This window comes from Elgaria multicarinata, chromosome 10, assembly GCF_023053635.1.
Source record: "Elgaria multicarinata webbii isolate HBS135686 ecotype San Diego chromosome 10, rElgMul1.1.pri, whole genome shotgun sequence".
Classification (NCBI taxonomy): domain Eukaryota; kingdom Metazoa; phylum Chordata; class Lepidosauria; order Squamata; family Anguidae; genus Elgaria; species Elgaria multicarinata.
In genome coordinates this window covers 69169179-69194607 of record NC_086180.1, presented here as the reverse complement: position 1 = coordinate 69194607, position 25429 = coordinate 69169179, and the positions used below count along the sequence as shown (strand labels likewise).

The 25429-nt window shown below is 40.9% G+C and overlaps 1 protein-coding gene across 3 annotated transcripts in view; it reads right to left on the bottom strand.

Moving 5' to 3' along the window:
- Positions 1 to 25429, bottom strand: part of GPM6A (glycoprotein M6A) — a 236106-nt gene that overhangs the window by 95973 nt on the left and 114704 nt on the right. The window contains exon 2 of one of the 3 annotated variants that reach the window (XM_063136162.1): positions 11968 to 12039. The exons of the other annotated variants lie outside the window; for them this stretch is intronic. Within the exon in view, the coding sequence (XP_062992232.1) occupies positions 11968 to 12039 (72 nt within the window). The remainder of the gene's footprint in view (positions 1 to 11967; positions 12040 to 25429) is intronic. 3 annotated transcript variants of the gene reach the window in all.

Below are 25429 nucleotides of genomic sequence, written 5' to 3'. Positions count from 1 at the left end.
GAGCTGATCTTAAAGGCCAACAGGGGCCTATTGGTCACTCTCTCTCTCTCTCTCTCTTTCTCTCTCTCTCTCTCTCTCTCTCACACACACACACACTGCTCCTTGAAGAGCATCTGGTCTAACATCACCTCTTTCTTGCCTTATTTAGCCCCATCCAGTTGGAAAGAACAGGAACAGCAGCAACAGCCCTATCTAAGGGCTGGGAAGTGGACATTTTACATAATTGTGTCCTAGCTACCCAGAACCTTCGTCAGTCATCTTTGCCACTGACAAGAGCCAGGAGTTTCAGGACCTGGTTGCCAAAGGACAGTATTCTCCTCTTCAGTCACTATGACTTTCAATAAGCTGCCATTAGAATTCTTCAGAAGTATTACCATATATTTTCCAGTGAATAATTTTGTGGAGATTTTTGGAAAAGTAAAAAAAAAAAAGTCCAACTGTCCACAGATGCTGCATGACTCGAAGAGGACAGACCGCTGCGGAAGCTACAGATGAAATTCATAGAAATCCAAATTCATTTTAATCCATTACAGATTTCTCAGGCAACTCTAGGTGGAATAGCCATTGCAGCAGCAACAGCACCTAAGACTTACACATTATTATCACTCCAAAGGCATCATTGCCCACCAATAAAATGTAGCATGTATGAAGAATTAGTACCTGAATTTGTTTTTCTGTCCCTACCTATCCTTTCTCATTTTGTGTTGTGTGTATTACATTGTAAGCTTGCAAGAAAGGTGTTGTAGTTTGTGGTTGACTGTGCTAAATAAAGAAGTTATACATTTGACCTCAGCTCTGGATTCCAGTTTAGCGTATTTAGAGTAATTTAACATGTAATAGAGGAGAAAGCTATGAATGGCTACTGTCCATGTTATGACTTCTATTTGCAAAACGGTTCTTTCCCCCTTTTGTTTTACACTGGTCTTTGCTTTCCGCAAGACAGCCCCACAGTCACACTTTTTTTCACAAGCAGATGGCATTCTCTATTCAGTATGCATAGCACCAGCCACCTGCTGCTCTTCCCTTATCCACTGCTGTGCCTCCATTGATTCCATGTTCCTCTGTGTGTGCAATTACCAAAGAAAATCACAGTGTTTTAAAACCATCGCAATACTGAAACAGAAATGGACTGCTTAGTTGCGACTGAAATGTACTAACCAGAAATGACTGCCACTTTTAATTGATTTAACAAACAAAATCATGAAGGTGCTGTAAAGATTTTTAAGATACCACTGTCAGAAAAAAATGGCACATGTTCATGAGTTCTAAGACTGCCCAACTCACAGCCTTCAGGGATCCTTCCTTATGAAAGGAAACACACACAAGAGAGAGAGAGAGATGGAGAGAGATGGAGATGTTAAAGCTTGGCAGGCTTTAATCAAAGAATTGCATTAAAGAGGAACACAGTGAATAGTTTTCCGTGTTTCTGGCAGAAGCTTATATCCTGGCTTGGAGTAAAAATGTTCCAGCTTTCAGGCTGCACATTAAATTTACCAGAGTAAGCTCTCAGGAAACTATAGACTCAGAGCAATTATTAACAAATACTCTTAGGTTTCAATCCTGTGCATGTTTACAGATGAAAAAGTCCTACAACTCCCACCATGCCCAAGCCTGGCTGGGGCATGCTGGTAGTTGTAGGATTTTCTCTCTCTCTAAACATGCATAGGAGTCCAGAGATCTGATGTAGGAGCCGTGGAGTTTGGCTATCTATGTACTTCTGGCTATGAAGTGCATAGGCTGTACTTCAACCTATGATCAACCTGTCTACATGTAAATAAACAAAATATTACAAAATGCCAATAAGCATCCAGAAAACTCCTTCCAAAGGGAACCAAAGCTGGGAAAGCTGAGCCCCTGAAATTTCAGGGGCTCAGAGAAGTGGGATGCACATAAGCCCACTTCCCACCCAGCCGGAACTGGGGAGGAAGAAGGATGCTGCACGTGCAATGGGATGTGGGCAGCGTAAGGTGTGGGTGGGGCAAAACCTATAAAGGCCTGCCCTGCTGAAGCTCAGGCACCCTCCTGTGCAGGTGTGCGGGAATTTGCACGATATTACAATAGGGACGGTGATCCCTCTGTCACCTTTTGCTGATTGGCATAATCAATCACTTTATTACAGTCCGAGACCAGCACAACATTAATCCAGTAACAACAAGGTGATTGGCATATCCGGAGGTCCTGCTCCTCAGGGGCTGTGCAGCTCTCTCGTCAGGATATGGTTTGCCTTTGGGGACCCTCCTGTCTCATCTACTTGGAGCTCTGCAGCACTGAGTGGGGATGACGTAGGCTGTTCCCCCCACCCACCCCATACACTGACATGTAGCTTGAATATGGGGCCGGGTTTACCCGACCGCTGTGTTCAATGGAGTGGCTCGCCCTGATTGGCAGGCTAGGTGCCTGAAGAAAGGGTCTAATAGATTCCCGCACTTTCACATGCAGATCCAGGGAGGGGTAAATAAAGAGGCCCTAGTTTATCCCAAGCTCTGGTGTCTGTGTCTTTATTCCATGCTTCCTTCTCCACTCGCAATAATACAAACCTAGCTCCACGCAACACATAAGTAAATCTTTCTTCATTTGAAGCCACAATCCTTTAAAGATGTATTCCCCAGCTAGCCATGTTGGCTGAGGAATGCTGGTAGTTGTGGGATGTTTTCTGTATATACATGCATAGGATTCTGCCCTAAGAGACTATTCAGTTAACGTCTCTTTAAATAACTCTCCAATCTCTGGAAAGGTTGCATGCTACATACAGTGCAGTGTGTCCTCTGCATGCCCTTTTAATACTATGATACTATTAAACCAATACCTAAAGATATCTTTGCCCCCACTGGAGAGAAAGCTGGGCTGTACTCTTTGGAAGTGAGTTTTCTGCTATTAGCAAAAAAGAACACTTGATACAGTACAGCCCTCCAGCAACTTTGTAGAATTATGGCAGCTGAGCAAAAAGAAGGACAGTAGTGGCCATTTGCTCTTGTTCATGGGCACAAGTCACTGAGGAACACTCCAGAAAAGCTCTTTAAACAGACAAGAACAGGACAAGAGCATAGGATCCCACGGCTCTCATTCATTTCAGTGGGGCTTGTACAGGAGAACTTCCCATTGGACTGTGCCTATTACCAATACTCATTTCTACAGCACTTCATGTATATAGGATATCAGAATATAGCAACACTGACTCAAGGAACATATACTCTAATAGCCAGTGATGACTTGGACATAAGTTCCACTATATTCATTAGGATTTGCTCCCAAGTAGGTGCGCATAGAAGCATAACATAAGAATTTCTTTCACATACACATCTGAAATTCAGCACCTGATTCTGTATGGTGATCACTAGGGATGTGCTCCGCTTCTAATCGGACCGGCGAATTAGAAGCGGAGTGGGGGGCTTCGCCTGCCCTTAAGGTGGAGGTGAAGAGGATTGGGGGGCCGGCAGAGCATGGCGAAGAGGATGGAAGTGAAGGCGGATCCTTCGCCTCGATCCGGAGCTCCGCCGGAAAGTTAAGTGGGGTTTACCGGGCCCTGCCGCTGTCGCTGTCGCCCATGCGGCGACAGCGGCAGGGCCCGGTAAAATCCCCCCTCCTCTCCCTTACCTGCCTCCGTCCGCGGTCCGTCGGCTTCTTCAATTGAGCCCGCAGTTCAACCAGGAAGTCTGGGCCGCACGGCCCAGACTTCCTGGTTGAACCGCGGGCTCCATTGAAGAAGCCGACGGACCGCGGACAGAGGCAGGTAAGGCCCCCCACCCCCTTGGTCCCTTACCGGGCTCTGCTGCTGTCGCCGCATGGGCGGCGACGGCGGCAGGGCCCGGTAACCCCCCGCCCTCCTCTCCCTTACCTGCCTCCGTCCGCGGTCCATCGGCTTCTTCAATTGAACTGCGGGCTCAATTGAAGAAGCCGACGGACCGCGGACGGAGGCAGGTAAGGCCCCCCTCCCCCTTGGTCCCTTACCGGGCTCTGCCGCCATCACCGCACGGGTGGTGACGGCGGCAGGGCCCGGTAACCCCCCCCCCCGCCCTCCTCTCCCGGCCTTACCTGGCGCCACTCCCCTCCACTGCAGAGCTCCGATTCGGAGCCAGAGCTCCGCGGCGAAGAGGAGCAGAGTATGGGCGGAGCGGCGTGGAGCGGGCCAATCCAAAATTTTCGGATCGGCCCGCAGGGCGGAGCGGGGGGTCCGTGCACACCCCTAGTGATCACCTTATTAAAAGAGACAAGTTTTCCCCCAGTAGCATGTGAGTGAAATCATTAAAAAAAAAGTACTTTTGTAGATATTTCATTGAAAGATAAATTACTAGTTGTGTTTTGAGTATACAAGTATAAAATATTAATGTTATTTTGAAAGATGCTGCTCTAATTACCTGTCACACTGGAGCTCAATAATCAGATCTGCCACAATTTTGATTTTTACTTAAAAGCAAATGTGGGGGAGGCAGGAATAAGTCAGACAGAAGAACGAGCAACACTGGCAAAGGGGATGCTGATCCCTGTCCTCCAGTCTAAGGCTGCCATCACACCAGGCTTTTTATCCCAAACTTACCAGGGGTTTTGCTTCCAGATTCTTTGCAGGATTAAGATCGGCTTCTTTACACAGGCAGACATGTGCTTTGATTCATTTGTCTGCAAGCTCTATGTTTCATTGTACAGCCTCTAGATGGAGCTGCCATATAGTGTAACTCTGCCATTACACACAGCCAATGTATCAGATTAATGCTCCTCGCCGCATTATCTCCAATATTTTTAAAGGCAAGATAAAGGTCAAAATGTGCAGGAAATGCCCTGGAGGTTAAGGACCTCATGTAAAGGCCATACAAACTTCCATGACTGACCAATCACAAACATGCAATAAAAGCCTTGTGTAGAAATGTTCTAAATCTCCATCCACAACCTATTTGCCCTGATGGGAGAGGGAATACTCTGCTACAAATTAATAGCAGCTTGTTAGAGGAGAATTTAGACTATGAAAACAGCTACACACTTCTTCTCCAGTGCAATTGCTTGGAACACTTTGCTGTCACAGATATACATACACGTCTTTACATATAAAGACTGCATTCTCTGTAGGAGTGAAAAAAGAAGTTTCCATGCACAAGAAGAGCATTGGGAGGGATTTATGTTTTGGTATACGCCATGAAGCAACAAGGATTTGGGGTTCATGTGTCATAAAACCTGTTCTTATGTACCAAATTCATGATAGAATGTTTTATTTAATATAGAGCTAAGTGCTGTGTTGTTTTACCCCTTTGTATGGATGTGTAATTACCCATAGATTTCTATTGTTACCGGAGGGGGGGAGGACAACAATGAAACCAGATCCACAGCACATTGTATAAAGAAATATGAGAAAGTTGTCTATTCTTTATTTCATTTTCTATGCATTTAGATTTCATTCTGAAGTGAGGAATGCATTTGGCTTGAAGTGTATACCTCCCACAGTACCTTTCAAAATCCTGATAATTAAAACTCTTGGAAACACAAGTCACAGTAGCTAGGGTGACCATATGAAAAGGAGGACAGGGCTCCTGTATCTTTAACAATTGTATTGAAAAAAGAATTTCAGCAGGTGTCATTTGTATATATGGAGAACCTGGTGAAATTTCCTCTTCGTCACAACAGTTAAAGCTGCAGGTGCCCTGCCCTCTTTTAAAACTGGTCACTCTAGTATAGCTCCTGCAGCTTTAACTGTTATGATGAAGAGGGAATTTCACCAGGCGCTGCATGCATACCAAAGACACCTGCTGAAATTCCCTTTTCAATACAACTGTTAAAGATACAGGAGCCCTGTCCTCCTTTTCATAGGGTCACCCTACAGTAGCACAGGCAGCATCAACACAACTTTAAGAACCTAAAACACAAGAATAGCCATGCTGGATCACACCAAGGGTCTATCTATTCCAGCACTCAGTTTCCACAGTGACCAACCAACTGTCGACCAGAGACCCACAAGCAGGACACGGTGCAACAGCACTCTCCCACCCAGATTCCCCAGCAGCTGGTGTATACAGGCTTACTTCCTCTGATACAGGAGGTAGCACATAGCCATCAGGACTAGTAGCCATTGATACCCTTCTCCTCCAGGAATTTCTGCAGTCCCCTTTTAAAGCCATCCAAATTGGTGGCCATCAGTACATCTTGTGGTAGTGAATTCCAGAGTTTAACTATGCATTGTGTGAAGAAGTACTTCCTTTTATCTGTCCTGAATCTCCCACCAATCAGCTTCATCGATAACCCTGGGTTCTAGTATTATGGGAGAGGGAGAAAAATGTCTCCCTATCCACATTCTCCACCCCATGCATAATTTTGTACACCTCTACCAGGTCTCCCCTTACCCTCCCTTTTTCCAAGCTAAACAATCCCAGCTGTTGTAACCTTCCTTCCTAGGGAAGATGATCCAGTCCCCTGATCATTTTAGTTGCCCTTTTCCAGCTCTACAATATATTTTTTTAGGTGTAGTAACCAGATCTAAACACAGTATTCTAAGTGTGGTCACATCACAGAGTCGTATAAAGGCAGTATGATACTGGCAATTTTAGTCTCAATTCCTTTTCTAAAAATGCCTAACATGGAGTTTGCCTTCTTTACAGCGGTCACAGACTGGGTTGACATTTTCATCCAGCTGTCCACCACAATCCCAAGTTCTCTTTCTTGGTTGCAAACCACCAGCTCAGATCCCATCAGGTTATACTTGAGCATTGGGATTTTTTGTCCCAACATCCATCACTTTACACTTGCTTACATTGAACCGTATCTGCCATTTGAAAACCCACTCTCCCAGCTTGGACAGATCCTTTTGGAGCTCCTCGCAATCCCCACCTTAAATAATTTGGTGCCATCAGCAAACTTGGCCACCTCACTGCTCACTCCTTATTCCAGATCATTTATTATCAAGTTGAAAAGAGTTGTTCCCAATATAGATCCCTGTGGGACTCCACTATTTACTTCCCCCCATTGGGAGAATTTACCATTCCAACTCTCTGCTTTCTGTTCTTTAACCAGTTACTGATCCATAAGAGGACCTCTCGCTTGATTCCATCACTGCTCAGGAGTCTTTCATAAGGGTCTTTATCAAAAGCCTTTTGGAAGTCCAAGTAAATAATGTCCACCGCATCATTGCTGTCTGCATGGTTATTGTCATTCTCAAAGAACTCTAGTGAGACATGACTTACCTTTGCCGAACCCATGTTGATTCTTTTCAGAAGGACTTGTCCTTCAATATGCTTATTAATTTGGTCTTTAATAACACTTTCAATCAATTTACCTGAATGGACGTTAAACTAATCAGCCTGTAATTTCCCGGATCCCCCCTAGATTCCTTTTTTAAAAATTGGTCTTACATTGGTCTGTTTATATAGTTGGCCCCAGCTGCTGCTACAGTGAATCTGATTGGAGGGCCTTGTTTGGAAAGCCTGATTCTGTTGCCTTAACTCTGTTTTGTGCAGAGCAAGAGCTTGGGTCAGGTTTTCCAAATTTGGCTGTGCCTCCTGTGTTCCCAAAGCCAACATGTTTCGCAAATCCCTGGGAAAATGAGGTTTCCCTGCATGTGGTACCTGTTGGTTGTAAACAAAGCTATCTATTGTTGGGGTGCTAGGCAGCTTTTCCCCTCACAACATTTCTTCCAATTGCAGCAAATTTTTGTCAACTTTTTGGCACCGTGTTAAGGCTTTCCTCTATTCCCAGGTGCTTTATGGCATAATGTATCATACAATCATAGAATTGGAAGAGTCCAACCCCCTGCTATCTGCCGGGATCCAGTTTAAAGCATTCCTGTATTGTTTATGGTTGTCATTGATGTTTTAGCTGTTTTATGGGCTGGTGGTATTTTAATGGATAATTGTTTTTAGCCATTTTAAATTTTGTATGTTCTAATTTTGTTGTAAGTCACTTTGAGTCTTTTTTGAGAATGGTGTCTCAGAAATCATCATCATCATCTATCAAGAGTGATCTGTGAGGACAGAATCTAAGGATGCGCGCACGCACGCACACACACACACGCACACACACACACACGCACACACACGTACACAGTGCTAGATCCAAAGACAGGGGATTCTTTTGTCATTAAATGATGTTGAAATGGGGCTACTTAAAAGGAGAAGCAGACCAGTAATCACAAAAGTTATTTCAAATAAAAATGAAAAGGTTACAATCAGTACAGCACATTGTCAATCAACATGGAACCAAATCAATCTAACCATTACATGGTCAGTGCATCCAGCAATTTACAGCAAGCTAAGGCAGATTTTTTTTAAAAAAAACTGATTGCAAAGTACTGCAAAAAATAATCAATAAAGTGAATGGGGAAATACATAGACAAGTAGGCCTTCCTTGTTAATTGTAATGATGGAGCAAACCCATCATTGTATATGAGAGGTGCTCCAGGCAGTGTGCTGATAAAATGAAGGAGTTGTCCTGCCAGTCAAGCCTGTGCTGAAAATCCAAACACCAGAATCACTTATAGATGTGACCGCTTCTGAGGAAGACATGGCTATGGTGTTCTTGGATTCTCATCCAATATTGATTTTGTTGATGTACAAATCCTTCCGAAACTATAGATTTAGATACAAGAACATGCCTATGAATTAAAATTTGAAATGCCACTGAACATCTTACGAAGATATCTATGGAACATTTTATGTAGTTCTCCAAGCTGTTGCCCTTGAACAGATTTACTGTGGTGGTGATGGGGGCTCCGGGGCATATGCAGGATTCCCACTTTCTTCAAAGGGGAGACAGTTCTCTTTGTGAAACCCTCTTTGGGTGCACCCATAGTCTTAGATCAGGGTGACATTCTTTAGCATAAAAGGCCTGACTGGTGCATTTTCATATCTAGTAATATGGACACTGAAGGATATTAAGTGGTTTCCATTAATGGGTTAGGCTAAACCAACATGGGCAATATGGCCACATTTTGTGAAGTGAAACCAAAGAATACCCATACAAGCAATGAAGTGATTAATCATCATATTGAACATACTAATGAATAGCTGACGGGGTTCAGGAGCAATGCTGGGACTTCAGTACCCTCAAGCTATATAGATAAATTAAATCAAAACAGGAAACTTGATGGAAAGGAAAGGGGGAAAGCAATACAAAGATCTTCATTAGCTCCTACTATCACAGGTCATGAATATGCCTTTAGGACAATCCATTGAATGAAACATCGCATGTTTGAGGTGGCTGAGACCATCATATAGGATGAAAGGAATCAAGACATTAACTTAGAAGAGCCAACACACAAGTTATTTTATAAGTGTTTTAGCAGATTCTTCTTTCTGATAGTAATTTGATTAGGCACCTACATTTATTGACCACTAAAAGAGTAATTTCATCAGCTCAGAATCTTTAAGTATTTTATCTTCAGTATTTTATGTATTTTATACTTACTGTTGTTCCCCACCTCGATCAAAATGGAGAGGTGTGTAAGAAATATTATTATTATTATTTAAGAGTGATCAGCAAAGGAATAGAATAGAATAGCAAAGTCCACCTCTAGGAGCTAACAAGTACCAAACATGGAGAATAATGTCAAATGTTGATTTGTTACTTGTGCTGAATATACATTTTAAACAGCAACACAAAAGAGTTCCATTTATACTCTGATTATGAGGATGGCTTAAGTTGAGACTTAGAGTTTCCATCATAAAAGTTCATCCTTTAAAAATTGTGAAATGGGATATTACTGCCCTTGCAAAACTATAATCTCTAGGATTTTCCAAGTGCACTAGTAAGTAAGTACCAGATTGGCTTGTGAACACTGAAGCAATGGCAGCACCTGCAATAGCATAGCACCGATGATGTTCACAGAGTCATAACTGTTTACTGAACTACTCATTGGGAAACCACATTCATCTTAGTCCTGGCTATGTGAACTTAAACTTCACTAGCCCTTACTTGTACCTCTCCAAGCATTCCTTATTCCTTCCTGCAAGAACACAAAAGCAATAGCAGGTATGGGGAGCTAAGTAGAAACTAACAATGTAACTCCCCTTATTCGCTCTCTTTCCTTCCCTTCCATGTAAACAATGCTGAACCAAGACAACATGTTGCCTTCTGGAAAACTATAGCAGTGGTGGCATTAGCAACGGCGGTGGCTGCTGCCTCTTCCTTACCATTTGGCCAGCCAGCTAATTCAGCATGGCTCTTCTTAGGTTCTTAAGTGAGGTCTTTGGGTACAAAAGTATACCCCAGCCTCAGAACCGCACGTAATGTGAATGCAGAGGACAGACTAAATAAAGAGAGAGAGAGAGAGAGAGAGAGAGAGAGAGAGAGAGAGAGAGAGAGAGAGAGAAGATATTACATATTTCTGCACACATCACATACACTTATGTATGTGTTTATATGGTCACTGTGGGAGCGTCTGCTCTACTGTAAGGCATTGGAGGGAGATAGACAGGCCCTGATAATTCTAATAGAGGCCAAGACAACCTACTAATAGGAAATACGTCCTTTCTCTGTTGCTCCTCGTCCCCCAACCCACCCACCCACCCCAAAAAAGAACTTCTGCATTTTCCTCTGGTTGATACTTCTCAGAATAGAAAGTGGCATCGGGGGGGTGGGGGTGTGAGATCTTCAGCAAAGCGGATTCCTTCTTATGTCACTGTCCTACTTTCGTACTGCACCACATGAAAGCTATTTTGTGTACACCTAAATGTGCTACACACAGTACTTCCATTACCCACATTATACACTCAGAATTTAAAAAGAACAGTTTCTATATTTCATCATATCTATTGAATAAATTATTCACATCTCATTTATGAATGCTCCATTTAAAGGCACAATATAAATAAATCACCGTAAGATAGAGTCTTCCACAGAGACTTCAAGTGGAGAAATTTGGTCTTCTCTGTGTTCAGACTCTCCCACTCTTCATTGAAAAATAATTTTACAATACACAACCTTTTTTTGAATTGATTATAAATGTAAATTTATCCTTTCCCTGAAATCCTTCTTAAATGCTGTTGGGGGGGGGGTATATTCCTAAGCAACTGACAGAGGGGAAGCTTGGGGAAGGACTGATATTGTGCCATTCTCACCTACTGAGAGTTCAGTGCGAATATTGTGACGGGAGTCCAAGGGAGAGCCTACGTGCTTCAGGAAGAGTCAGACAATATGGTGGTTATTTTTAGCTGAGCTCAAGCCATAAAGGACTGGAAGATATCGCTACCCCCCACCCCCCACTAAGCAGAAAAATGAATCTCTGCTCTGTTGGAAGAATCACTTCCTGATGAGTAGTAGTGGCCACTGAGAACAACCCTGAAGATTGCTGGGCTGGAGCTCTCTCGCTCTCTCTGTCTGTTGCTGGCAGTACATGTGGGGAGTAAGTGACTGCTACATAACCTTTCCCAGAATAAGTGCAAGTAGGGAGGAGGACTCAAAGTTGCAACGCTAGGCAGTTCTCTAGGAGATGCAGGCCTCAAAAGTACAAAGTTAGACAATTCTCTAGGAGATGCCGGCCTCAGTCGAGGAGCTGAAGCTTGATGTCGTATTCACAAACAAGGTGTATTAAGACCAGTTTTTGTAAGTGTGAGGCTGATCTTACAGTCCTTGTGGTGATGCTACCAAGAGTGACTCTTGAAATGCTTACACAAGGGCATGGGATAGCAAGTAAGGGCTTGTTGGGCCAGTTACTTGTCCTTAGGCATTATTATTGTCATACCAAAGGAATAAGAGGTGGACCTAGAAGTTGTGGAAAGCTAGGTATGCCTTCAGGCATAACAGGAAAACCCCTGACCATTTTTCTTATACATGTGTTAGTCATAGAGCCTGTGTGGCTAGGAGGCCTAGTAGTTTGGGCTAGTAGGCATAGAGCATGTTCAGTACCCAAACATTCCATACCAGAAAGATATTCAATGCAACAGACATTTATACTGATTTTTGAGAACCTGCTCACTGTTTCCACACAATACTTGGTTGAGTCCATATGCTCTGATGCTGCCCAAGAGGAACCAGAATAGCAAATGTACAGCTTACCTAAACGATGGCAAGTGAGGTGCATGTTAACCAAGCAGATTTCTTCCTCTCTCCCTGTCCTACTGCCCATATCTGAAAGGTGTAAACACCAAGTAGGCAGAAAAAAAATTAAGTATATGACTAATGCAATCAAATTAAATAAACATGGAAACTGTATATGGGAGCATTTCCTGAATCTGTGGAACATTCTTCCCTTAATAATTGAGTGAAAGGTTGCACAGTGGACAGTGAAAAAAGCAGTCTGTTGCTGTTGTTGTTGTTTAAAAAAGGGGTTAAAACAAAAAACTACCAGGCTGTGGTTTTCAGCTGCTGGATTATGTACTAAAATCCAGTTTAAATGCATTTATAACCAACCTCCTTGTGTAAAAGATCTGCCAGCCCTGTTTTATTGGAAAGTACTAACGGGAACAAAACAAGGAAGCAAGGTGGGACTTCCTCTAGATAATGGATGATGGGGCCAAGCCAGATTAATTCTCTCTCTCTGCCAACATAAATCAGGGTAAACCCAGGGCTGATTCAACCTTCATATATATGAAGAAGAGAGTTGTTCTAAAATTCCTCCTCCTCTCTGCTCTTCCCCACCACAGGTTCAGGAACACTTTTTAAAAAATAACCAACGACATATATTGTGAATTAGTCACACAGCAGATCAGCCTAGATATCAAAGCCATGTATAGCATGAGTCAAATGCAACTGTGGGGGGAACTTTCTAGCCATGAGAAAAACAATTGAAATAGCAGCATAAACTGAAGCCACAGGCTGCTGCTAACCTGCACATTGTAATTTATACAATTTTCATAAACAAGCCAAAGGCAAAACTATGCAACAACTAGAACATACATACTCCAGTTGGTTAATTTAAATGCAGACAGACCAAAAAATGATGGAAGAGAGTGAGAAAAACAGAATGGATCAGATCCTCAGATAAGTGAAAGGAAGGAAGTTCATTGAAGGAAAGTTTCATAATCCTTCTTCCCCACCCACCCCTGCAGCTGCCTGCTAACCCCCACCAAAAAGGTGGAATGGGGGGAAATGGGCAAATCTCTGCTGAATTGGGAACATTTCCTCCTTCCCAACAGCCACCCCTCCCCATTCATAGTCAGGAGTGCCCCCAATCCCCCAGAGATATTTTTTGGGGGGAGTGCAGGTACCTCCATGGGGAGATGGGGGAAGGGAACCAAAAGCTTTCCATTCATAATCTTATTTTAGGAATCCAAGCCAATGCTTCCGAAATTCACTTAGTCCGTTTTCTGCTTTAACTTACAGTACAACTATATTGTAACCTCAGCTCTGCAATTGCTACCAAAAAAAAATCAAGCTATGATTCTTATAGTCTGAACTATGAAAATGTGCCTGGGAAAGGGATTATGTAATACTCATTTAAAATATATAACTTCAGAGGCTGTCTTCTGTATGCGGCAGCTCCAGTAAACACATGGAAACTGTATTCATGCAGGGGCTTCCCTACTTGCTTGTAAGGTCAAGGAACAGTTTCCTGTCCACATATCTAACCTAAAGATCAGAAAAGGAATGTCAGCCTCTTTTTGAATGCTATCAAATTAGCCTTGACTTAATACACACTTTGCTGATTGTGAATTGAACAGCTCATTTTTCAGTACTTAAAACGCATTTGTTACCAAGCATTAAAGGTAGGTGTGTTGAGGGATCTTTACGCTCCTGCGGATACGCTGTCCAAAACAAGAGAAGGGAAGAGGGGGATACAACATTTAACATAGTTGCTTACAAACAAATACAGAAGTCCACTCAAAAAAACAGTAATAAATGAGAAAAGATGGAATGATCCATATAGGAACTGTGAGAGGTTGTGAACATTAAAATTGTGCCAAATGCCTTCTACATTCTCATATGTGAAATTCAGAAATAAGTCATATCATAGATAGACATGAGTATTTCAAGTTGGCCTGGCCACATATGTGATTGACCTTTTTCCTTATCGTCCATCACTATCTTTTTCTACCTTATATCTGAAGCCTCTATAGCTTACTAAGGAACAAGACAATATTGGATCCAGGACTTTAATTGAATAGTCTATGGTGAAAGCATGAATTCATATGTGCCAGAGGGTGGGTTTTTTGTTGTTGTTGTTTTTGAAGTCTTCCTTTTTATTACAACTATATAACTATTACAAAGCTAGAAATAATGTTCTATGCGAGCCAAAAAGAAAGATGTACAACTACATTACAACATAAAAAGTAAATATATGAAGTTGCTAGGTTCACAGGTACACATTTTGTAGCTAATTGTTTAGACGTGCAAAACTAACAACAGTTTCCCCCACAAATTAACCTTCAATTTTCCCCTTTCTTTTTATAGTATGCTGTAAATATATGTGCTAATATACTTAAGAAAGAAAGCTCAAAAGTCATAACAGAAGCAGCATTTTTAAAATATAATGAAGTGAGTAAATCATTCTAGTCTTTTATGTTGTTCTTCCATATATATCCAATTGCTTTAGAAATATTAACAAGTCAAACATCATATCACCACAGCACAAGGCAGCACCATCATAATTATTTTATATATGGTGAGTCAACCAAAAAGACATTAAATGACAAGGGTAGGATCACCAAGACAACACCTATCTTGTCTCCATAATTCTATGCTTTAAATATTTACCAAATCTTCAAGACAGGAAAATTAAGTGAATGGAGTATCAGTTGGTCATAAGTGTTGAGATGCTGTAAGACCCTAGGTCAGGGGTGCAGAAACAATTTTGGGTCTGGGGTTAGATGATACCCAGCCCTCCACAGGCCATAAGACAGCAAGTAGCCATCGGAGGAGTGAAGGACACTCTGCCGTGGCTTTCCTTGCCCCATCTTCTTCCTCCTCCATTGGGGGAAGGAGGAAGGGCAGACTGAATTGAGGCAGCCAGATCCTAGGCACAGCTTCACTGCACATAGGACTTGCCTAACCAGGAAAGCCCACACACAGCAAAACAGCAGTGCTGTGGATTCCCCGCTATCTCCAATCTGTAATTAGAGACAAACAATCACACATCATGCAACAGCCTATGAATGGGGTGTTGTTTAAGTAAAACAGAAACAGTTTCCCTACAGTAGGCAAACTGTAGGCAACCCACGATTCCCCACTGTGACATGTAAACCAGGTCAATATCTTTAAAATATTCCTGTATAGAAACTTTCTTATGACCATCCTGTACATCTTTTCTCCCAAGAAAAATCTATTTAATTTAATGAGGCTTACTCCCAGGTTAGTGGGTATAGGATTGCAGGCTTAGTATGGGAATACAGAATGATGCACATGGCCCATGGGGCAATTTTGCCTTCTTTTTTCTTTATCTTCCTGTCAGTGTTGTTTCTTTCTTGTTCAGTTACAAAGTAGCAACTAAAAATGTGGAAGGTCAAAGCAAGGCTTGATAGTTACTAAGCTGAAAAACTCCATTAAAAAAAACCTATTTTGTTGTTGTTGTTGAAGTTTTTTGTGGTTTTTTAAGTTGGCCATTTTTATTCTGATACACTATCACTTTTACACTTCGGGCTCATCTACACCAAGCAGGATATTCCACTATGAAAGTGGTATATGAAAGGCAGGAGCCCCATGACTGCTGTATAGAGATATTGAAGTGCACTGACAACTGTTGAGGGCCATTGACACATACCATATACTGTTTTCATACCACTTTCATAATGTTATATCCTGCTTAGTGAAGATGTGTGGTGGGCCCCCAACAGTTGTCAGTGCACTTCAGTACCACTACAAAGCAGTAGTGTAGATCCTGCAGTGCACTTCAATACCGCAATAAAGCAGTAGTGTGGCTCCTGCCTTTTATAAACCACTTTCATACACTTTCATAGTGGAATATTTTGCTTGGTGTAGATAAGCCCTTCAAGTCACATTGTGTTCTATCATCATCCAGATCTTTCAAAATTAACAGCAGAGACAAGCAACCAATTTGAAACTAGAAATGTATTCTATCATCTTCCAGATTGTTTCTTCTTCTTAAAGAACCATAACGATAATTTAAGTTATATTTTGTTGCTGGTGTCCACTTTCATAAGCACAACAACCTAATCCATAGACCTTAATTTATGGTGACATGATTACTATGCTGACAGAGACAGAACCATTTGTTATTTTTCCTTTACATTAGCAATCCCCAACCAGGCCCCTCCAGCTGTGATGGACTACAATCCCATCATTCCAGCTAATACCACCAATTGCTATAGTGGCTGGCAATTGATAGTTCAGCACAGCTGAGGGGGGAAATTGGGGAAGGTTGCTTTATATTCTTCTTGCAAATGCTAAATAAATGCACATTAAAAAAACAAACAGAACAAGTGAAGGACCAGTTTTATGCAATGTTCATGATAATGGGGGGGACCCCAGGATTTACATAGTAAAACTTCTAGTCAGAATGCCCCAATTTGAGTTGCGTCCCAGTACCACAACCAATGTTGCAGAGGCAAGGTGTGTGTCCAGCATCTTCTGTGACACCAAATGGCATGTACAGTGTGATGCTTTATTGAGACTTCATTTATGTCCCTTAAGCATGCCTGCCTCTTACAAGAGATTGGTTGTTATTGCTAGCCCTGAGTCTTGCATATTTTAATGTCTATCTGTAATAAATGTACTGTGTTTCTTTACAACACAACTTGATCCTAGATTTCTGACTACCTCATGTATACATTATCACCCAATCAATGACAACTGTCTTTAATGGAGCTGAGCCTATGGAGTTTGGACCTTTTTTCTTTGTTTGTTTATTTTGTTGGGTTTTTGAAGTGCGCTTCATAGGACACCAGAAATTATTTTCTCTCTCTAGACATTGACACTGTCAAATTGTTTTAACTCAAGGGATTTTAATTTTCTCTTTGTGGTGATTAATTATTCATGGCTCGGTCTTTTCGTTGACTTGGGGTTTTTCTTTCTTTCTTTACGTTTCAAGTTCAAAGAAAGCTATCCAGCTTTTAACGGCTTTTCTCTGTTGGTGATGAGGTTGTTGCATGTTTGGTTTACAACATTGTCTGGTTGGTTTGTGTGTGTGTTTAAAAAAGGACACAGGAAAAAAAGATGTGATTGGAATTTTCTGTCTATATATTCTTTAAAACAACAGGAGGCAGGGTGTCTTGCTACCCTGTATTTTTCAGCATTTGAGAACCACAGGCTGCTGATTCCTCTCTGCGCATGTTTAATCGACCACTATGGTTGTCATGCCAACCAGCAAAGAGAATTCTAAGCCTATACTTGGTATTTCAATGCAGTGACCCAATTACTGTCTGTCAACAAATTCACTGGGACAATGGTAAGTGTAACACATTATTGAGATTAAATCACAAAGACTGAACTATAAAAATGTCTGGAACCAAAATCTTAGGCAGTTTCACAGGGCAAAACACTATAAACAGAGTTAGCAGTAATGCCTTCTAATCTTTCAAATGTGTACGTAGCTTTTAAAGAGCTTCTTTAAAAACACACCCTCAAATAATGATTTCTGCCCATCCAGTGTTCCTTTTGATAATCTCTCTCAGAAAATAAATATGTCCCATAGCTCAAATTTTGCTACTTGGAACTGTTGTTCCTTGTAAACTCCATTTTCTTGAGATCTGGAAATATTTAATCAGCATAAATTTTCCTCCTGAATATAAGAGTTGAATGTAAAGGGTGAATGTTTCAATTTTGCACAACATGGATGAGCATTGGAGAAATGAAAACATGGACACTAGTTAAAGTAGCCCACATAGTATTTCCACTCTTGATAATTACAGAACATTTGTTCAGAAAAAAATAAACTAGCACTATAGCAACTGTTTTCTACAGAGTCCCAATTTTTAACAAAGCAAAGGGGATTTTTCAAGGTGAATCAACCTCTGCTTTCATTTAACGATTTGTTCAGCATCCATGTTTGGTCCTATACTTCCATTGTTAACAGCAGATGGATTGTTCTGATATAAATAATTCAGGTGAAAAACATCATAGTGGAAAAGGAACTCACCATTGGCAAAAAGCCAATCCCACAAGCATATAAATAATATATATTAACATATCACAGTTTTGGTGCATAGCAATATCATAAGAGCCCCAACCAAACATGTATTTCACACATTATATGACATTGCGCACACACAATCAAACACAAAGGAGCTTTTGTAGTTAGTGGCTAAGAGTATGAGCTAGAATCCCTAATCAAAATCTAACTCACTGGGTTGCTTTAGGCAAATCACTATCTCTCAACTGCAGTTCCCAACTGCAATATAGGCATAATCTGACCTATTTTGCAAGGATTTTATAAGAATTACAGATATAATATATGTGAAATGTGTTGACCATAGCTCAGTGACAGAGTGCCTTGCATACAGAAGGTCACAAGTCCAACTCATAGCATCTCTGGTTTAAAAAAATCCCAGATCGTTAGCTGGCGTTAGTCTGTTGCAGCAAAAACAATAAAGTGTCTTGTGGCACTTTAATGACCAGCAAATTTATTCTGGCCTAAGCTATCATAGACATTGTGCAATTCATTAGATGCATGAAGTGTTAACCTCAAATTATTAACTGAAATGCAAATTAATTGAAAAGCAAAAAGTACAGAAAGTTATCACTGTCTTTACAGCTGCTATTCCCAAACTCCAGAGGGCAGCTATTAAGCCATTTGTGAATGGCAATGGTTAAGGTAAGGCTCAAAACCCTCTGGCCACAGGGCTTACTTTCCACCCAACCGCACTTGTGTATATAAATCTGCCAATTTGAAGTGAACACTTCAAGTATCTGTTGGACAGTATCTACAAAAGCTTGTGCCAGAACAAATCTGTCTGTATTTAAAGTGTCACAAGACTCTGTTGTCTTTAGTTAAAAAGTGATCAGAGAAAAAGTGGATGACTTCTACCTGAGACCTTGGAAGGTTGCAGCCAATCAGAATGCAGAATACTGGGCTAGACTGACAAATATTTAGATCTGGTACCAGGCAGTTTCTTATTTTCCTATGCTATATAAAGGATTATTATTTGTAGATTTCACTGGTATTACCAATCACCATCCAGTCACTGTGTATGGCAAAAGCTCATCTTCTACACATACAAAAAGGTGTCAGCAAAGAAAGAATTGATGTTCTTCCCATTTAGGGGTGGGGTTTTCAATCATTCTATTCAATAAAAGGAGTTGTTACCTCAGGTTCACTCAACCAGGAAATCAGCCAATTAACATTCCAAGGAACTAGAAATAGCAAACGGAATTAAACAGCATTCTGTCGCCTTATCATTTTTTTTATTCCTGGTAGGAGAAAAATGGACTTTAAATTGCTTTGATTAAAAGCCAGGTAAAAAAATTGTGTCATACTCAAGAAAATGTAGCTTATTGGCCCAAGAACATAGTCCCTGGTCAATTAAATTGCAAAGTATAATCATTTGAGAGAAATCTCTCAAATCTCTGTGGAACTTTTGTCGGTAGATACTAAAGGAAGCTGAGCAAGATATAAAAGTAAATGAGAAAAAAACACTAAATAAGACATAGAGAATTTCAATAAGAATATTTCATCAATGGGAAACAATTAGAATGTAGGGTTATTAAATCACCATAACAGGCTAAGAGCAGTCATTGTTCTAGAATCAGGCATTAAGCTTTAAAGATGCATCATGTGGAAAACACTGTGAGAAATGGGAAACTAGACTACCATGTTTGGCCACTTCCTTTAAGTCTTGAATCCCTTTGCACCTTTGTCCTTTTTTCAGTCTGGGGGCCTGGGCAAGTTTAATGGGACCAGACAAATTTCTTGAAGTCCCTTAATGGTCAGCAGCCAACTATGCCAGCCATATTTTTGTCAGGCAAATGACCTGGCCCAAAATGTCTTCTAGATATTTTGTCAATAGCTAGGACATAACTGGATTTTGCCTGAGGAGTCTTGAAGGAGGTGTATGGCACACACACATGAATGACAGAATTTAGGTCTGTGTGAGAAAAAGGGAACCACGAAAACATTTTTGGAGATGAGAGAAGAAAGAAGGACAAAAAGAAAAGAAAAAGTTGAGTTGGAAGTTGTATATTGAGAACATCTGGGGATGCAGGGGTGGCTCTCTCTGGAGAACTGATATGGAGGCAATGGACTCGCTCATTATAGGGGTGCTATGCTGTTTGCTTCCATCTATGCTCCACTTGTAAATGAACCCAAATATTACAAAAGCACCTTAAGTCTCCACTGGTCTCCCTTTCCAAAGGAAGCCATCCCCAGGTAGTGTTTCCCTTAAATGTCTCAGCACTTGGAGAAGTGCAGAGAGTGCTACAGATATTCTATGATTTCAAGAACCAATTTCCTCTTCATCACAACTGTTAAAGCTGCAGGTACCCTGCCCTCTTTTAAATCTGGTCACTCTAGTATATAGCTCCTGCAGCTTTAACTGTTGTGATGAAGACGGAATTTCATCAGGTTCCCCATATATACAAATGACACCTGCTGAAATTTCCTTTTCAATACAACTGTTAAAGATACAGGAGCCCTGTCCCCCTTTTCATATGGTCACCTTATGCATAGGGGCTTGTAAGCATGTTTGGATAAATGTGCTTACACAGGTCTTACAATTGGGAACCCTGATAAGACAGGGTTTGCAATCCTATGAACTGTGTAAGCATGTTCAATTAAATGTACTTACAAGCCACAAGGTAGCTGAACATGCTGGGACACCTTGGGGCAGGTTATATGTGCTAATACATGTCCCATCCACAGTTTGACTATAACCATTGTGAAAGTGAAAAGGTTAGCTGGCAAAGAGAAATTCAGCTATTCCCACTTTACTTAGCATGAAGGTAACTTGAATTTTCCCCCTATTGAGCAGCTGTTTAAGAAACATCCTCTCTTAAGAGGAACAAAGGTAATAACTCTTGATTGTTTGCATGTAATCCAAACAGGGCATCCTGGAACAAGTGAACCTTTCTCCCAATCTGCTTTTATTTTTTTTTATTGGAAGCAAATATGGCACTCCTCCATTACCCTATTCTTACTGTCCAGTGTTAATGCTGCAACTCTTAGGGCCTGATCAGATGATACTTCAGGGACTGTGGTTAGAGAAACTGTGGTTCTCTGGGGTTAGCACTAACTACAAGCTGTGCTGTCAAACATAACACTTTAGGCCATAGTTAGAGCTGGTAACCCTGCTACAGACGGTCTGCCTGGGGTTAGAAAGTGACCAAGGTTTAGCGAAACACATTGCACACAACACGTTAAACCCTGCTGCTTAACCAAATGCCTTAATCAGCAGGGGTTAAGGTGTCTCCTAAACAGGACCTTACGGTTCCCGGTCCTTGCTGGCCTGATTCTCAGGCCTATTCAACACCTGTAATAAAATGAGGTGCCAATGAGCTGGTAGAGTTCTGAGGTGAGTGGAGTGTCCCTCCCATGTTGGACTGCAAGTGGTAGGTCACATTTTTAGGGCTCTCCTACTTGAAAAAATCACAATGAGCTCAAAACTAGCACAACAAGGAGATTCTAGTCTAGACTGCTATCTCACATATATTTGAGGAATTTATTTTAACTTACAAAGAGTTGTTTACCTGAGACAGCATTTAAAAACAGCATCCCCATATGCACTCTGAAGTGGTATGGTCCACTCCACCACCTCAGCAATAGACTATAGTGCAAGGTGTAGCTCCACATCCAAAACCTATATGATGATGATGATGATGATGATGATGATGATGAAGAAGAAGAAGAAGAAGAAGAAGAAGAAGAAGAAGAAGAAGAAGAAGAAGAAGAGGAGGAGGAGGAGGAGGAGGAGCCATACTGGATCACACCAAGGGTCCATCTTGTCCAGCATTCTTTTCACACGGTGGCCAACCACCTGCTCAGAAGAAACCTACAAGCAGGACATGAGTGCAATAGCACTCTCTTACCCATGTTCCCCAGCAACTGGTGTACGCAAATAAAAATCAGTGATTAAAAAAGGATTTTTTTAAAAAAAATTAAAGTTTTTTTTAGAATTTAAATAGTTTTTTATTTAAATCAGATTTTGAAATTTTATTAAAACAGTAAAAAAAAAGAAAAGAAAAAAGGAGCTAAGTCAAAGATATCATCATGACTACTAGTAGCCATTGATAGCCTTACCCTCTATGAAATTGTCTAATCCCCTTTTAAAGCCATCCAAATTGGTGGCCATCACTACATCTTGTGGTAGTGAATTCCATTGTTTAACTATGCACTGTGTGAAGAAGTACTTCCTTTTATCTATCCTGAATCTCTCACCAATCCGCTTCATGGGATGACCTTGAGCTCTAGTATTTTGAGGAAGAGAGAGAAATTTCACTCTATCCACTTTCACCACGCAATGCACAATTTTGTACACATCTGCCATGTCCCCCTTTACTCAACTTTTTTCTAAAATAAACGATCCCAACTACTGTAACCTTTCCTCATAGGGGAGTTGCTGCAGCCTCTTCATCATTTTAGTTTCACTTTAATGCACTTTATTTTAGGTGCTAGAATACTGTACACAGTATTCTAAGTGTGGTTGCACCGCAGATTTGGATAAGGGGAGTGTGATCTTGGCTATTTTATTTTCAGTTCCTTTTCTAATTATGCTTGATACGTTATTTGCTTTTTCCCCAAGAACTGCTTGCTGGGTTGACATTTTCATGGAGCTGTCCACCAAAACCCCAAGAATCTTTCCTGGTCAGTCACTACTTGCTCAGATTTTATCAACAGATATGTGAAGTTGGTAGTTTTTGACCCAATGTGAGTCACTACACTTGCTTACATTGAACGGCATTTCCCATTTTGATGTCCAATCTCCCAGTTTGGAAAGGTCCTTTTGGAGCTCCTCACAATCCCACTTTGTTTTAACCACCCTAAATAATTTGGTGTCATCAGCAAATTATTATTATTATTATTATTATTATTATTATTATTATTATTATTATTATTTATATAGCACCATCAATGTACATGGTGCTGTACAGAGTAAAACAATAAAATAGCAAAACCCTGCCGCATAGGCTTACATTCTAATGTAAGTATGAATAGTTTATTAATAGTTTGAAGATGATGGTGATTATATAATATAATTATTATGTTATTATTTATGAATAAGATATTATTATTATTATTATTATTATTATTATTATTATTATTATTATTATTATTATTTGCAGCAGCAATAACTTCATCAAGCCAGTGTAAAACAAAAATGTTCTCAGAGCATCCAAAAGTAAACTATGTTTTGTAACACCCACTGCAAAATGTATGGCATTTTATGCCATACTTCAAAACAAGGCTGAACAGGCACTCCACTGTCAAAGATACACTGAGCTGGTTTGCATGTAAGGAGAAGACAACCATATGTGAATTTCCCTGGGTTTTCGTGTTATGACAGCAGCCACAATTTTGAATATTTAAACTGTGAAGGACAATAGTTTGCTGTTATGTGAGAACCCAGTGAGGGTGGTTGGTTAGAGCAGTTGACAAGACACATTCTGTTTGAACTCTTCATGAGATTTTAGAAATGGCTTGCAAAAGAAAGGCTTATATTACTGTAAAAATGACTCTAGGTCATGTGGTCCTTGTTCCACATCATGAATACATTTGCTATGACCCCGAAAGAACTGTTAGGAAATAAATAATCCAGTATGTAGCACTGAGATTTGATATTACAAAAGTTTAGAGGCCTGCAAAACATCAGAAGTGTCACGTGGTTATTCCAAATGTGTGAAGGTCAACTGCTTAACTACTGTCTTTCCCACCAAAAGCACATAGAACCTTTTCTACCTTGGCCAGTCTTCCTCAACCTGGTGGCCTCCATATCTGCCAAACTACAATTCCCATCACCCTCAGCCATGGTGTTGAGGATGACTGGAGTCCAACACATCTGGAAGCCACCAGGTGGAGAAAGGGTGTCCTGAGGCATTTATTACATTTCTCCTGTCCCCTCTCTTGCTTCTTCGCAACCACGAGTCCCTAGCTATCAGCCATATTGTCCCCTGACACTCTCCTCTCTTCATCTTCCAGACCTTCTGCAACACATAGCCCATGGATTTCCTCCCCAACATATCCCTCCAATATCATTGGTCACCCTTTCTCTCACTCAGTGACCTTCAGCAATCCTGCCTTCTAAGCCCTTTTTCTATTCAGTTTCCTTCCAGTTTTCTACCCAGTTTTCCTTTTTGAACTTTTCTGCCAGCTAAATTAACCACCCATCTATGCGGTTCCACTAATTGTCAGCATCATTGAAACTTTTCCCCTTCAGTAATAGGGCTGGCAAGCTGATTAAAGATTGTTTTCTTAATTATGAGTATTAATTTATTCATCTATTGATTAAATTTGCATACATTTGCATTGGGATAAAAACAATCTCTCTGATGCCAGAAGTTTTCCTTCATTGTTTTTAGATTATGTGCACATATTTTATAGAAGGCATAATCCCCGGGGTGGGGGTGGGGAGAGGAAGGGATGCCTTTTAAGATGTTGCTTGTAATCTGCAGATTTTATAAATACTTCTACTAAACATGATTTGTTTTATAAATCTGCCTTCAATTAATCTGCCCTGGGTGTAGACATGCCCAAAGAAAGGAGGTTACATGTCTTATGAAAAGTATGTATGGGTTTACTTATTCTATTTCCAATAGGCTGAAAAACGTGTGGCCATAGTGAGCCCATGAGTAGAAAGAAGTCTGCGATTTGACCAGGGCAGGACCAGAAGAAAGACTGTGCCTCCATAGCTACCAGAAACATTTTATTCAGCATTCTTTGAGCATATGAATATGCTCATTGCTCAAAAGCAACAACAGATTGCACCAGCTCTGTGGGATTCTCACTGTACAGTGATGTTAAATACTTGACAAATCATAATCTGAAAAAGATGCCAACAGGGGTACCCATTCTGGAGCAGGAGGTCCATATCCATATAATCTTCTTTCTATAGCTCTTAATTTCACTTTAATTTCCTTTGGCTTTTTCTTCGTTTCCCCTCTCTTCTTTCCACTGATAAATCCGTAAGGCAGCGTTAACCCCTATCAAGTTATTTTACTGAGCACTCTTAATGTACAATGTGTGTTACCAGCTTGAGCTTGTCTCCATAGCAACTCTGTAAAAATTGTTGTTATATGTATTTTACAGATTGGGAATTAAAAAAACACCCTGAAATTTACCCAGGCCATGAAATCTATTTATGACCAACAGTATCTGAATTCAGGCCCAAGTTGAATCCTTTTGCTAATATATTAATGTGGTGTTTCCTCTTCTATTTGTCTGCCCTCCACCCCAATTTGAAACCACCTTCCCCTGACTGACAGTAGTCAAAAATAGTATCCTTGCGAAATAGAATATCAGTTGCTCTTAAGAAGAACCTGCTTCTTTTCACACTTGTTGACTTTTCTTAGAAGGTCATCACGAGAGGGAAATTGTGTTTCCTTAGCGTTGCTTCTCCAGCCACACATTTGTCCCTCATTACTTCCTCTCCTCTTTCAAAAGAGGAAGTAAACAACCTGCACATGGCCCATTCAGTGGGCC